The sequence below is a fragment of the Nomascus leucogenys genome, chromosome 3 (genome assembly GCF_006542625.1).
Source record: "Nomascus leucogenys isolate Asia chromosome 3, Asia_NLE_v1, whole genome shotgun sequence".
Lineage (NCBI taxonomy): Eukaryota > Metazoa > Chordata > Mammalia > Primates > Hylobatidae > Nomascus > Nomascus leucogenys.
Genome location: NC_044383.1, coordinates 5463947 through 5478701, shown reverse-complemented (window position 1 = coordinate 5478701; position 14755 = coordinate 5463947). Strand labels below are relative to the sequence as shown.

At 45.7% G+C, this 14755-nt stretch overlaps 1 protein-coding gene across 5 annotated transcripts in view; it reads left to right on the top strand.

Annotated features, from left to right (window-relative positions):
* PTPRE (protein tyrosine phosphatase receptor type E) overlaps nucleotides 1-14251 on the top strand; it is a 180027-nt gene extending 165776 nt beyond the window's left edge. For all 5 annotated transcript variants that reach the window (XM_030805410.1, XM_004087516.3, XM_030805400.1 and 2 more), the window contains 6 exons: nucleotides 528-604; nucleotides 1731-1865; nucleotides 5011-5136; nucleotides 6031-6197; nucleotides 7976-8111; nucleotides 11240-14251. In XM_030805410.1, coding sequence (XP_030661270.1) covers nucleotides 528-604; nucleotides 1731-1865; nucleotides 5011-5136; nucleotides 6031-6197; nucleotides 7976-8111; nucleotides 11240-11314 — 716 coding nt within the window. In that variant the 3' untranslated portion in view covers nucleotides 11315-14251. The remainder of the gene's footprint in view (nucleotides 1-527; nucleotides 605-1730; nucleotides 1866-5010; nucleotides 5137-6030; nucleotides 6198-7975; nucleotides 8112-11239) is intronic.
* The last annotated feature ends 504 nt before the right edge of the window (nucleotides 14252-14755 follow it).

Here is a 14755-nt window from a genome sequence, read left to right as displayed (position 1 = left end):
GAGATGCCCCGCTTGGGAGGAGAGTGTGCCTCATTGTAGATGTGTCCTCGATGGAGTCACAGCTCAACAAACACCATCTGGAAACAGCTGTGAGCAGGCCTGCTGCAGCAGGGTCTCCCCGAGCACTGCAGGCGAGTAGAGCTCCCAGGGGCCCTGCCATCTTCAGACTCTGGCCCCTGGTTTTCTGGGGCCCCGGTGTCCTGCTGGCCACCCTAGATTGCTTGCCTGGCCACATTCCATTTACTCCTTCAGTGCGATATTTTTAGTGCTTGTATTTTGGTATGTATTATATCGATTCCTGAAAAACGAAAATGATAATTGGGTTGTTTTCAGAGTTTTCCTTCAAAAAGAAAAATACCCGTGAGCCACTTTAATTATCGTCTTTCATAATGTAAACTTTCCAAAGAGTTGGCTTTACCTAGTGATTTTATTAATAGGATCTATATTTTGCAAGCTTGTAGCAATGGATTAAAGTTAGCAAGGTGGGCCCCTTTTTGTAATAACTAAAGGAAGATAATGCTTTGCAGATGACTTCAACCGAGTGATCCTTTCCATGAAAAGGGGTCAAGAATACACAGACTACATCAACGCATCCTTCATAGACGTACGTATGCTGGCCTGGGTTGTGTTTATGCAGATGTGTTTCCTTCACACGTGACCACACGGACTTGATTAGCTTGCTTTCACCATGAGAAAGAATTGACATGTTTCCAGGAACTCAACCATTTTTGTTAGCAGAATTACTTGCTTAAAGAAAAAAAAAAAAAATGTGGCAAGGCACGATGGCTCACACAGCTCCCAGCACTTTGGGAAGCTGAGGTGGGCAGATCACTTGGGGTCAGGAGTTTTAAACCAGCCTGGCCAATAGGGCAAAACCCGTCTCTACTAAAAATACAAAAATCAGCTGGGCGTGGTGGCAGGTGCCTGTAATCCCAGCTACTCGGGAAGCTGAGGCAGGAGAATTGCTTGAATCCAGGAGGCTGAGTTTGCAGTGAGCTGAGATCATGCCATTGTACTCCAGCCTGGGCAACAGAGCGAGAGCGAGACCCCCTCTCCAAAAAACAAACCAAAAAAGTGGACTTTGGAAATAGACGGACATAGACTCGTTGCTAAGTCATTGGCTCTTTTTTCATTCTGCTTTTAATAGACAGTTAGTTTTCTTTTACGTATCTGTTACACACCAATTATCTATCCACTGCCTCTGTGCTCTTCTCTTGTGGGATTTCTGCAATGTGTACCCATGTGGACAATACAATTATATGTTCAGGGCACACAGACAGAGGCTGTCTTCAAGCACAGTGGAGTTTGCAGAAGAAGGGCAAAAGGGGGAATTGCAGCCACGTATATGTTAATATTGCCATTTGCAGATGAGAAAATCGTACCAGAATCTGGTGGGCTCCATGCTGATCTAGCTGAAACACACAGAAACACGTTAGAATCTAAGCCGCCAGGTGCTGTTCAGGTGGCCGAAGGCAACTACCAGTTCATAATACCCATTTGTTGATGACCTCAGGGGCTGACAGTGGCCGTTACGGTTTCAGTTAAGCGAGCTTCTTGACCTGCTTGTCAGGTGTGTGCCTGAGTGCTCGTGCCAGCTGGGGTCTGGTGCAGGCCATGGAAGATGGGAGAGTTTTCCTCATTAGGCCTCGGGCTGTCCTAAACTTAGGGAGAAGGTAATGGAGCCAGGATGGAAGGAAGTCAGACTCTAACCTCTGCACCTCCATTTGAAGGGCTACCGTCAGAAGGACTATTTCATCGCCACCCAGGGGCCACTGGCACACACGGTTGAGGACTTCTGGAGGATGATCTGGGAGTGGAAATCCCACACTATTGTGATGCTGACGGAGGTGCAGGAGAGAGAGCAGGTGAGGAGTGCCGCCCGGCCCGGGCCCTCCAGGGGCAGCCTGTGCACCTGAGGCACTGTCGCCATTCATTATAAATGTCCCCACCTGCCATCGGTGCAAACACATGGGTGAGACCAAGCCAGGACAACTAGGGAGGGAGAGAGGTTGGAAATGAAAAAGGTTTCATTTCACCCTTTCCCTTTTGGGGGAGTGAAGTTTAACCATAGCTACCCGCTGCCCTTTATCCTTAGCCTACATGTTATTTAACCTGCCCTGAAATTCTGCCATTTGATATTGGCCAAGATCATAACCTGTTGAAGAAAAAGACATTTATTGACTTTTTTCAAGACATGAAGACAACAGTAAACCCAAGGTTTTACCAACAATGTACATCTATCTGGGTGCTCCCCCAAGACGTAACTACTGCTGTGTATTTGTGTTTTTACTTCTTTGCTCTAAAAAGGAACAGCTTTATTGTGATATAATTCACCTGTAATTCATGCACTTCATCTTTTTAAAGGGTACAATTCAGTGAATTGTAGTATATTCACAAAGTTGTGCAACCATCACCACTATCTAATTTGAGATCATTTTCATCAACCCAAAAGGAAACCTTGTACCATTAACAGTCACTCCCCATTCCTTCCTTCCCCTAACCCCTGGCAACCACTAATCTGCTTCCAGACTATGGGTTTGTCTATTCTGGACATTATTATAAATGGAATCATACAGTATGTGGTCTTTCGTGATTGGGTTCTTTCACTTAGCATCGTGCTTTCAAGGTTCATCTATGTTGTAGCATGAATGAGTAAATCATTCTTTTTTACTGGCAAATAGTATTCCCTTGTGTGGATATACTATATTCTGCATATCCATTCATCAGTTGATGGACATTTAGGTTGTTTCCACTTTGGAGCTATTATAAATAACGCTGCTTGGCTGGGTGCAGTGGCTCACACCTGTAATCCCAGCCCTTTGGAAGTCCAAGGCGGGCAGATCACCTGAGGTCAGGAGTTCGCGGCCAGCCTGGCCAACATGGCGAAACCCCGTCTCTACTAAAGATACAAAAATTAGCCGGGCATGGTGGTGGGAACCTGCAATCCCAGCTACTTGGGAGGCTGAGGCAGGGAGAATCGCTTGAACCTGGGAGGCAGAGGTTGCATTGAGCTGAGATCGCGCCATTGCACTCCAGCCTGGGGGACAGAACGAGACTCCATCTCAAAAAAAAAAAAAAAAAAATGCTGCTTGAACATTCAGGTAGTAGTTTTTGTATGGACACGCTTTTTCACTTCCCTTGGGTATACACCTAGGAGTGTATATGCTAGGAGTGGAATTGCTAGGTCATGTCATAATTCTATGTCATCAACTTACTGTTTAACATTTTTGAGGACCTGCCAGACTGTTTTCCTCAGTAGCTGCCCCATTTTACATTCCCACCAGCAATATATAAGGTTCTAATTTCTCCATATCCTCACCAACATTGTCATTGTCTTTTTGATTAAAGCCATCCTAGTGGTTACGTTCTTTGCTTTTTTAAAAAATCTTTTAAAATCACATCTGTTTATGCCTACAGAGACTGTTGTTTAGTTTTACTTGTGTTTGAACTTTATAGAAAGAGCATCATTACAGCATGTTGTCTTCTGAGACTTGCTTCTTCCACTCAAAATTGTGCTTTTGATATTGTTCTATGTTGCTGCTTATGCTGTGGTTCATTCATCATCATTATTTCATTATATTCCACCACACAAGCTATATCCTGCATTAGCTCAGGTATTCCTTCTCCTGTCATGGGCGCTTGAGTTGATTTCATTTCATTGTTTTACAAACAATGCTACCTGTACATTCTTTTTTTTAAACTTTAAGTTCTGGGTACAAGTGCAGAATATGTAGTTTTGTTACATATGTATACATGTGCATGGTGGTTTGCTGCACCTGTCAACCCACCATCTAGGTTTTAAGTCCTGCATGCATTAGCTATTTGCCCTAATGCTCTCCCTCCCCTCACCCTCCACCCCCTAACTGGCCCCAGTGTGTACTGTTCCCCTCCCTGTGTTCGTGTGTTCTCCCTACCTGTATATTCTTGTACATGTCTTATGCTGCACTAGGACTAAGATGTATCAAAGAGCCAAAATGCTTCATTGAAGAGTATGTGAAAGTTTGAATTTGCAAGATAATTCCTAATTGCTTTCCAAAGTGGACATCAACAATGTATGAGAGATATCATTCATCTACATACCTAGTATGGTATTCTCAAGGTCTTAATTATTAATTGAAAATTAACAAAATATCGTTCATTGTGTAATTATTGTGTAAATATTATCTTTTGTGGCTCTGATTTGTGTCGTTCTGATTCCTACAAGGTCAACCCCGTCACTTCATATATTTGTGGATGACATATTTCCTCTTGTGTCAAATGCCTGTTCCTGCCTTTCACTGATTTCTCTATGGGGTTGTTTGGCCTTTCTTACTGATTTATAGGAGCTCTTTACATAATCTTGATACTAATCATTTATTGGTTTTATGTATTGCAAACATCTTATTGCAATCTGTGGCCTGTCTTTGCACTCTTTTAATGATGTTTGTTGATGAAGAGAAGTGACTGTTGCTGTAATCCAGTGTTTCAAATTGTTGCATCGTGATTGGTTAGCTGTTTGGGCTCTTGTCTAGTAATCCTTGTTTACCTCAAAGTGAAAAGATATTTCTTCTTCCAAGAGTTTCCCAGTTTTGTTTTTTACCTTAAACCTTAATCCATCTGGGTCTATTTTTATTAAGGTTCAAGGCCACTACACGTAGAAGTGCAGGGTGTACACTGCACAGTTCTAGGAAGAGCTGGGGGCACTCACATCAACCCTGGTAGGGTATGAGTCAGGGATCCAGTTTCATTTTCCCCAGGTAGAAAACCAATTTTTCCAGCCCCATTTATTGAAGAATCTCTCCTTTCTGCCACATGTTAAGGTTTCATATATATGTGTGTCTGTTTCTAGACTCTGTTCTGTTCCCTGGGTCAACAAGCATTAATAGGCATTTATATTCATACTCATATGTTATTTTTTTTGGTCAGATGAAATACATTAACTGGTTTGAGAACAATTCTGCGTTATAAACTCAAAATCGCCAGCAGCAAATTATTTATTACAAGACTTAAATTTTTATTTTATCCCCTAAGGATAAATGCTACCAGTATTGGCCAACTGAGGGCTCAGTTACTCATGGAGAAATAACGATTGAGATAAAGAATGATACCCTTTCAGAAGCCATCAGTATACGAGACTTCCTGGTCACTCTCAATCAGGTATTGTTGAACTAGCTCTTTAAACGCTTGTGAATTTAGTGAACCACGCCCTCCCTCCGGGTTCTGCTTGTCATTGAACCAGAATGTGGCCCTGCACCTGTCCTGTTCCTTCACCTAGTTCCATCAGCTATGAATGGCCAATGGGTTTCAGAGACAGTGGCAGGCCTCCTGTACAATTCCCATCTCCCTGGCCGCCTACTTCCCATTTATCTCTCAGGAGAATTATATTAGCCATTAGCTGGGGGAGGAAGAACAAAGGGGACTAATGAAGCCACAGGGGCCTCTCTGGGGCCCTCCTCCAGGTGCCTTCTCAAAGCCCCCCAACTGTCCCCATTTCCACTGGGTCCTCGGTTCTGCTCATCCTCTCTCCTTGGCAAAGATGAGAACTCGGGGTCAGCCATAGGTAGGATGACTCACTTGTGCACAGGACTTGACACTGAGCTGCAAACAGTCAGTACCACAAAATGTACCTGCCACTGGCTCCTCCACGCCAGCCACAGAGCCACCCCGGCCACCAGACTCAGATACTGCTCATTTGAGCTCTGAAGGGAAATGCGGGGCCCTGGTTTCTTGAGAAAGTGATTCCCTTCTCTCCAGCAGAGCTGCCAAGGATCCCGTAGGGGTTGGGCGGTCCTCGCAGGGCTCCGGGGGATGTCCTCTGGATGGCTCGCTCCCCCTTGCAGAAGGAAGCACAGCCAGCCGCCTGCCTTCTTCTTTAGGGCAAGCAGATTTCAGCCTTCTCCTTCAGGCTGCCTCGGTAGGGGGTGGGGACGGTGGCAGCAGAGAATGCTCAGGGAGGGCTCCCAGCCTTGGCCAATCCCTGAGAGGGCAGATGGGGCTGGGGCCTGTTCCCCGGCAGGCAGGCAGCGCTGAGGCCCCCTCTCCTCCCTGCAGCCCCAGGCCCGCCAGGAGGAGCAGGTCCGTGTAGTGCGTCAGTTTCACTTCCACGGCTGGCCTGAGATCGGGATTCCGGCCGAGGGCAAAGGCATGATTGACCTCATCGCAGCCGTGCAGAAGCAGCAGCAGCAGACGGGCAACCACCCCATCACCGTGCACTGCAGGTGAACCCCCAGCCCGAAGCCCTCCAGGTGGGGTGGACTCAGGCTGCACGCTCCCAGTACCCGCAGCTGTGGGCAACAGAGACTGGTCGCTGGCCATGGTATTCCCTAGAGTCTCGTCTCTACCTCTCCTTACATACATGCACACACGACTTCACTTAAGTATATACATGTCATCGTATCATACATAAGATGCATACATGTCATCTTAACATACATGCAGAATGCACTTCAGAGGGAGGAATTGGGAAACCACTCAAATACACATTTCCATGTGCTTTTGAAGTCATCAAAAATTGCCAGGCAGGGCTGGGAGGAACACACTCCTGGACTTCAAGTTCCTGGGTGGGTTTTGAGAGACGGCCTGGCTGGGCTGCTGTGTCTACACCCGCCCTCTCCCCTGGGCTGGGATTCCTGGCCATATGAGGAGTCCCAACTGGGATTGTAGCCACGCTGCTCCTGCAGCCTCAGCCTGGCTCCCAAGTCAGGCCCAAAGGCAGAGGGACACCCTGGGCACGTGGGACACTGCTTAGTCCGCAGGTGAAGGCGTGAAACACATCATGCCCAGGTGCAGATGCGCAAATCTGGCCAAGCCCACGGGCCACCCACTTGCCTGCCTTCTGTGCCTCTGCGGTTCTGAGCCTGCTGCATACTTCTGCCGGCAGAGACCTTGACACCTGGCAAGGTTCTTCCAAGCAGGAGCTTGGGGTGTTTCTATCCTTGGGTGGTGCTAATGTGCTCCTAAAACTGCAGTTCCATTTCTTGTCTCACACCGGTGGCGCCCACTCTTTGTGACTGCCTTTCACTCCCACCCACTGTCCCACCCCTTATAAGCTGGCAGAGCTCTCTCTCTGCCTGGACCCCGCCAGGGTGCACTCCTGGCCTGGCCAGTAGGTGGAGCACACACCTCGGTTTTTTGTTTTCCTGGCGCCTTCCAAGAAATCATTTAGTATAAACTCAAAATGAGTTCCATAGGGCACTGGAGATGCAGAGGTGAACAAGATCCCACCTGTGAGAAGGCAGATGCGGGGCCGATCATTGCAGCAGGACAGGAGCCTTGGAATAAGCCCACACGTGAGACTATGGAGCGCGGAGGGCAGCCAGGCATCTCCAGAAGACCTGCTGGAAGAGGCCGGTCCACCCCACCTCCTCCAGCCCAGTACACCTGGGCTCTCTTACCAGGGCCTGGGCTCTGCTCTTGTGGGGTTTGTCAGCAAATGACCATGGTAAATGGAGGTGACTCAAATCGGCCTCGCTGGGAAGTGTCAGTTGACTGTCCAGTTGACTGTTCCTGGTTGTGAATGTCCTTAAACCACCCCTCCCTTTCAGCATCACCCGTTTCAGAAGACACCCCTGGCACAGTGAGGAGAGGGTATGCCAGGATTACCTCCTCCTTAGACCTGAGCTGGGAGGGTTTGCATTTCTGACAAGTTCCCAGGCGCCAACCATGCTGCTGGTCCAGGGACCACACTTTGAGAACCATTGCCCTACACAAGAGGGGAAATGATGACACTTGCATATAAACTTGTCACTGGTCCTGACTCATTTTATAAAATATCGGTCTACTGTAATTAGGGAGGTGTTTTAGGAATTTTACATTTGCTAAATCTTGCTCAGAAGTTATGCTACATACAAATGATCAAAAAAAATTTCAGTCAAACTCAGATCATTTTCAGCGATTGTTGCTTCAGTGCTGATACGCAGGGGTTGGCTGTCACCTCTCTGTTCCTCATCCCCAAGTGCAAGTCGGATGATCTGCATTAAGCGCTTTTTCTCTGCAGTGCCGGAGCTGGGCGAACAGGTACATTCATAGCCCTCAGCAACATTCTGGAGCGAGTAAAAGCCGAGGGACTTTTAGATGTATTTCAAGCTGTGAAGAGTTTACGACTTCAGAGACCACATATGGTGCAAACCCTGGTAAGAATCTGAATAAGGATGTTACCAGAAGAGTGGAGAATTATTTCATGTTGTATTTGATGTATGTTTCATTAAAGGACCTTAAGTACATGGGGGAGGTGGGAAGGTAAAATTCCCAAGGAAAAGAGCCAGCTGCAATGTTTCGCAGTAAACCTCTGCAGAGCCCTCCTTCCTTGGGTCTCTGACGTGGTGTCTTCTGGGCAAGGCCCGGAGGGGAGGGGCCTGTCCACCAGTTTCAATGCCTGAGACCACTCGGAGAGACGCACTGAGGATAGGAGCTTCTGTGTCAAAGTGAACTATTCTACGAGATTCCTGTGTGCACTGAAAAACATACTCTTATCAAGTTCAAAAGCAGCACTGAAATTTAAAATCCTGGTCCTTCTCATTTCAATGTTATATCATCCATGTGGCTTGTTTTCCCTGGCTGGGTCTCACTCAGCCTCAAGATACTGTCCACGGGCTGCAGGAATCCCTAATGTATTAGTACTTTTCCCCGTACATTCTCTTTCATTTCAAGGACTCCTGCTTTCTGGTTTTCAGAAGCGATTCCTCCTCACCAAATATGACTATGGCTCCTGCTGCTAACCCACCGAGTACAATTTTAAAGCCTGTTACAATGCATCCTTTTTCCCAAAGCTTCCCACTTCGGACCTGTCCTCCCTGCCTGCTCACTCTCCACGCTAACAATCCTAGCTCACGCAGCCCCCTGTGCATAGAGAGGCAGGAAGGAGGCCCTTCCACGCCCCCCTCACAGCAAGGCACAGCAGGAGCGAGGACACCTGAGCTGAGGGTGTGTCTGTCCATCCACACCCAACGACCTGCAGCAAATACCATCTCTCTAAGCAGCAGCATACAGAGCTCCCCTAGTCTTTTTAGGGACTCACCGCTCTCATTAATCTGCCTGGTCTGGCCAATATATTCTATCTTCGAGAGCATCTGGCATCCAGGTGTCCTCCCGTCTCAGCTCTGCTCTTCCTGACCCCAGCTTGCCCCTCCATGCTCCCTGACTGGGAAGCTGCCCTCAGATGTTGTGTGGCTGTCATCTGTGCTCTCTTGCCTGGTAACAGCTTGACAGAGCGCTTTGTAGCCTGACTTTCAGAGTCAGGGTCTAGTCCAATGCCCAGCCCATGGCGACGGCTCCAGAGCAAGTGGTGAATCAGCAAACGAATGAGGGAGAAGTGAGTCACTAAACAACCGTCAGGTGTTGGGCGCAGTGCAACCAGGTGCCTTACAGACGTCTTTCTCATTTCATCTTCACCATCTGCTTGCCCTTGTGCCTGCTTCTGTTCACAAGGAGTGTTCTGCAGGTGCCTCCAGTTAGGACGGTTGAGGGGCCTGCCTGAGATCTTCAGGTATTAAGTGTCAGAATGAGATTCAAACTCTGATTCCAGAAGGGAAGGGCTTAATTAGTACCCTATGCTGCCAAACCTAACATTTGGCAGGGAGATTTTGGCAAAAAAACACAGGCACAAAAATATCATTGAGTAAAGAGATGATTGCTGACATGCAGGTTGATTTAGCCCTGCAGGTGAGCACAGTGGCCCGAGAACCAATTTCCAATTGCTGAGCACTCTGGGAAGACTTGCTTCCAGCATCCTAGGTAGCCTTTGGTTGGAACTGACATTTCAAAGGCCACAAGTACGTCTGTTCTCCTGGGGTCTGTGGCTTGACCAGAAATGTCTGTCTGTGACCTGAGGTGTGGCTTGTATCATCCCAGCACACTCCAAAGTACACTTCGTCCATCACTGGCCCCAATCACTTGTACTCAAGACTACATGGGATGGTCAGCAGTTAGCTGCTGTGTTTGCTATGAAAACAGAGTAATTAGTGATCATCTCCATTTCCATCCCAGACTGAGCTAGCTTTGATATTCAGTCACTGTTGCTTTAAGTTGGAAAAGTCAATGTTGCTTTAAGCTATTTGCCTCTTTAAAGAGAGCCTGTATATTTATTGAGAATTCCTTCTAAGAATTCAATTCCCTTTCCTTCTGAAGGCTGGGTGATCAACTGCGTGTCTTAGTAGCCAGAAGTGAGGACCCTACAATCTGGTCTTGGCTCTTCCAACAACTTCATGCAAATTCAGGAGCAAAGTTTCAGGCTCACCTTTTCCTTCTCTGGAAAACTCAGCTCCTTCCCATCCTGGCCAGACCGGGACTCAGGAAGGGCTAAGCTAGCTGTTTGGCATCTTTCCACCCAAAAGCATTTAGATATTTGTTCACTGTGTGCTGAGAAGAGCCCAAGTCAAATGTGTTGGAAAGAACCAGGGAGATACTGAGGACAGCCCTTGGCCTCTCCAGCTCTCCAAGGCCCTGTCCCGGCCCCAAGCTCACATATCCCACCCAGGGGTCTGGGAGGACCAGCCTATATATAAAACAATGTCCCTTTTTTACAGTAAATGTAGGCTTTAAAATCTAGATGTGCATTTTATTTAACTTTTATAGGTTGCTTTCTTTATGAAATTTATCTGGCAATGTTAGATGTTAGTACTCTGATTTTTTTTCTTTTTTTTTTTTTTTTTGAGACAGGGTCTCACTCTGTCACCGAGGCTGGAGTGCAGTGGTGAAGTGGCACAATCTTGGCTCACTGCAATCTGCCTCCTGGGCTCAAGGAATCCTCCTGTCTCCGCTTCACAAGTAGCTGGGACTACGGGTGTGCACCACTATGCCCAGCTAATTTTTGTATCTTTTTTGATAGAGATGGGGTTTCACCATGTTGCCCAGGCTGGCCTGGAACTCATGGGCTCAAGTGATCCTCCTGCCTCAGCCTCTCAAAGTGCTCTTATTACAGACGTTGAGCCATTGCACCTGGCCTGGTTCTTTTTTTTTTTTTTAATTCAAAAATAGTTGTTTTCCAGTTTCAGTGTGAAAGCCACAGACATTTTACTCAGCCCATTAAATACACTAAGTTGAAATGTTAATACACTAACTGACACATTCTACGTAGGAAAACACCTTTATTTGGAATTCTGCATGTGCCTAAAAACTAAATTACGATGTGCATAAAGGTATATGGTATTTTAATGAATAGTCACACTTATTTATGTCTTGTTTTTGAGTATTTCTCCTGATTAAATTAATCAAATATATTTTTGGGAATATCATTTTAATGTGTCCTTGTTTGTCTTTTCAGGAACAGTATGAATTCTGCTACAAAGTGGTACAAGATTTTATTGATATATTTTCTGATTATGCTAATTTCAAATGAAGATTCCTGCCTTAAAATATTTTTTAATTTAATGGTCAGTATATTTTGTAAAAATCATGTTAATTTATTTCATAGTTGACATTAATATCTTCCCTAATTTCTTTGTATATATTTTGTTATGCCTTAAAGGCCACCTGCTATAAAGTTGTTAAATCTTAAATATGCTTTTTAAAAATTGGAATAATGTATTAAGGTCAAATAATATCCCATAAAATATATATTTCTGCTAATATTAGTAAATATCTGAATTTTTCATTAGATTCATATCATTTAATTTCACACATTCAACACCTTTGGATGTTGTGATCTTAATATGCGAAGTGTGTGCCTCTGCAAGATACTAAGCACAAAGCTCACATTAAGAAAACAGCTGAAGACTCAGAAGTCAGTTGAAAATGCACTTTCCTAACAGCGATTTCACAACCCCGAACAGCAGCATTTTGGGGAGGCAAACTGTTCGTGATGATACAATGTAAATGGGGACTTCTGTAAAGTTCTCAGTTTGGGCCCATGTGGTTTATCTTTACATTTTAAAGATCAAAGAAGTCTTTACAACCTGAATCCAGGTCTAAAACACACTAGAGTAGCTGGTGATTATAAGTAATATTTTAAAATGCTGTGTCTACACCATGAAGACTGCGTCTACACTATCTTGGCTGGACGAGAAGAGATGTAAATGCTGGGTGGTGCCGTTGACCCATGGCCTTGGGTAGAACAAAACCAGCCATCGGAGTTGCACCCTGAAGCACCACTTGCTGTCCAGCTGCCTGTCGTTTGGCCCAGACAACCCTCAGAAAATCAAACCAGCTGCCTCTCCCATTCTCCCCTCCCGTTCTGCCACAGCGGCCTGTGCTGGTCCAGTGCTATGCCTGGAGGCTCAACACGAAACTTCCCATCCAAACGTTCAGATGAACTGAGCGTCTTACACATGCAGCACAGAGGAGCACACATTGGGATAGAAACAGTAGAATAACCACAGGCAATTAAACTTTAAATTTTCCGAGCAGCATTTTGGTATTTAAACATTTCTTGTAAAAAGCTAAGATTGTTTGTAAGGAAAGAATCCTTAAAATCTAGATTTATACCATTTTTTAAAGTCCCACCTTTCAATGTTTAATAAAAGAAAAAGAGAAATCCTTAATCTAAAAGCTAAATTATTTTTTAATGGAAATACTACTGGGACCATTGACACTGGATAACAGTAATGATTCCATTGCCAGATAAGATTGGCTGATGGGAAAGAAAAAAAAAAAGAATGGGGTGTGAATGTACCAACATTGAATTTTATAGCAGTTATGTTTCTATGGCCATTAGGTACCTAGCAGATGAGCACAATATAAACAAGATATCTGGCCTACCTTACTACTAAGAGCATTTAACACGTGCATTTTTGGTACTTTCGTTTTCTAAAAGCTATATAAAGGCCTTATTTGACATTTTCACTGATAACTGATCGCACCCTCGTGTTGCAGTGTTCGTCCCCTATTCATTAATGGTGTGTGCAAATGCAACCCCAGGACACATTATTGTTCTGATAGAGGCTCACAGGGAATCAAGCTTCTCGCCCACTCCACGGCTCCGAGCCCCATCCAAGGGCAAGACTGGGTGCCCAGCTGGAAGGACGAAAGCACACTTTGTGACCGCCATCCTCACCAGCTGCACGCCTGGGCTGCACACTGCTGAATGTGCTTCTCTCTCCTTCTCTGTACAATGATTCAGCATCTCGGTGGAAGAGGAAAATGGAGCTTTTTGAGGCTCGCCAGGTCCCTTTTGTTTTCACTGTTAAAATTCCAAACCCAAAGCCTTTTTTTGACTGAAGGAGAAGAGAGGGAAGTAAGCTTCTGTTCAGCACCTGAACCCTAGAAACACAGCCAGTTTGCTATGATAAAGGTGACGTTTCTCTGGTCATTTATTTGAGAGTTTGAAGTCAGAGTCGAGGGGCACAGGCTTTGGTTCATGTCTAGGAGCCCTCTATCAGAATCCTTGAAGCCCTTCAATGGTCTAACTGGCATCTCTTGTATCAAGAAGTACCTTTAAGGTAGACCTTTTCAGTGTGCCCTCAGGAAAGGGCCCTGCTCATGATTTTTTTCCTGTCCCCTGAGACCAACCCCAGGTGTCCGCTGCAGGCGTTCTGCCTGTTCCCAAACCTTTTCCATTCCAGGAACAGAGGAGAAGCCACTTTCCCCAGGACACAGGACTCTCCCCTCCACTGTCCGGGGCAGCGTTCGCCCTTTAGTGGGGAAGTCATTACAGCCTCATGGCCTCTACCAAGGCTCCAGTTCACACGATCTCCTGGGCCTTGGAGCACCTCACACTGGGGGAATCAATCCCTGGGGGACTCAGAATCTTCTCTGTGCAACCTGGAAAGTTCATCTCTTCTTTCCTTTCCTTCAGTCAAAGAAAGTCCATTGTACATAACAAAACAGCCCCAAACAGCCCAGTGCCAACACCGTTGTTCCTTTCACATTTTCCTTTGTTGCATGCAGTTGGGTTCAAATGCCAAATAGTGATTAGAAGACAACCATTCTGATCTGTGTGTGATCTGGTCACTGTGTGACTGCCTTTACGGTTTCTCTCCATGTGCTATATGAATGAAGAATGCATACCAGTGTTTTAAAAGGTATTTTTATGTGTTTTTAAACACTTTTTTAAATGAGCCTGACACCTGTGTTTCAGCATTTGGAGACATCCCCATGTTATTCTTTTAAGTGTATAATTACTGATACTTTTTCGTTTGTTTAACTCAGTTGTGTTTAATTTATGTGCAATCTTTATATGTGTTATTACAGTTTCAACTATCATATTTTCTTTGATTACATTTATAATTTGATCTTGCTCTGATTATAATGCCAGTGAATGTTGCTGAATTCTTTGTATATGCAAATTGCAAGATTTAAACCATTCTGATGCAAGGATAAACCTTTACTTTGACTACCAGCCTGTGTTTTTGTCTTTAAATCCCCTAATTTCATTCCTGTGCAAAAAAAAAAAAAAAAAATCGCCTGCTGTGAGATGGTGTTTGCTGTCGTGGGCCGTTTTGTTACCGGTTTCTCTCTATGGGTCTGTGGGTCCCAATGTTCCATCCTAGACAAGCAGCATCCACTCTGCTGTGGATGTGCTCTTGGCCCTTCCCCTGGGGTAAGCAGACCTGGATACATGAAGGTGCAGGCACAGCTGGACACAGTGGGGAGGGGCAGAGGGATCCAAGGAAAAGGAGGTATGGAAGAGCCATAAAGGAAGTCACCAACTGGGCCTCCACCAGGGGCCAATGAACCCAAATGGCCCTGCCTGAGCCCAGCGCCTCTGAAGGAGCTGAGGTCTGCAAAAGTACACTTGCCAGACCAGCCTCAAAGGCAGCTCCTATCAACAGAAACACACAGATAGGACACTGAGTGCTGAGGGACCTCAGGAGAGACAGGCGGGTATTCAATGGCACCGATT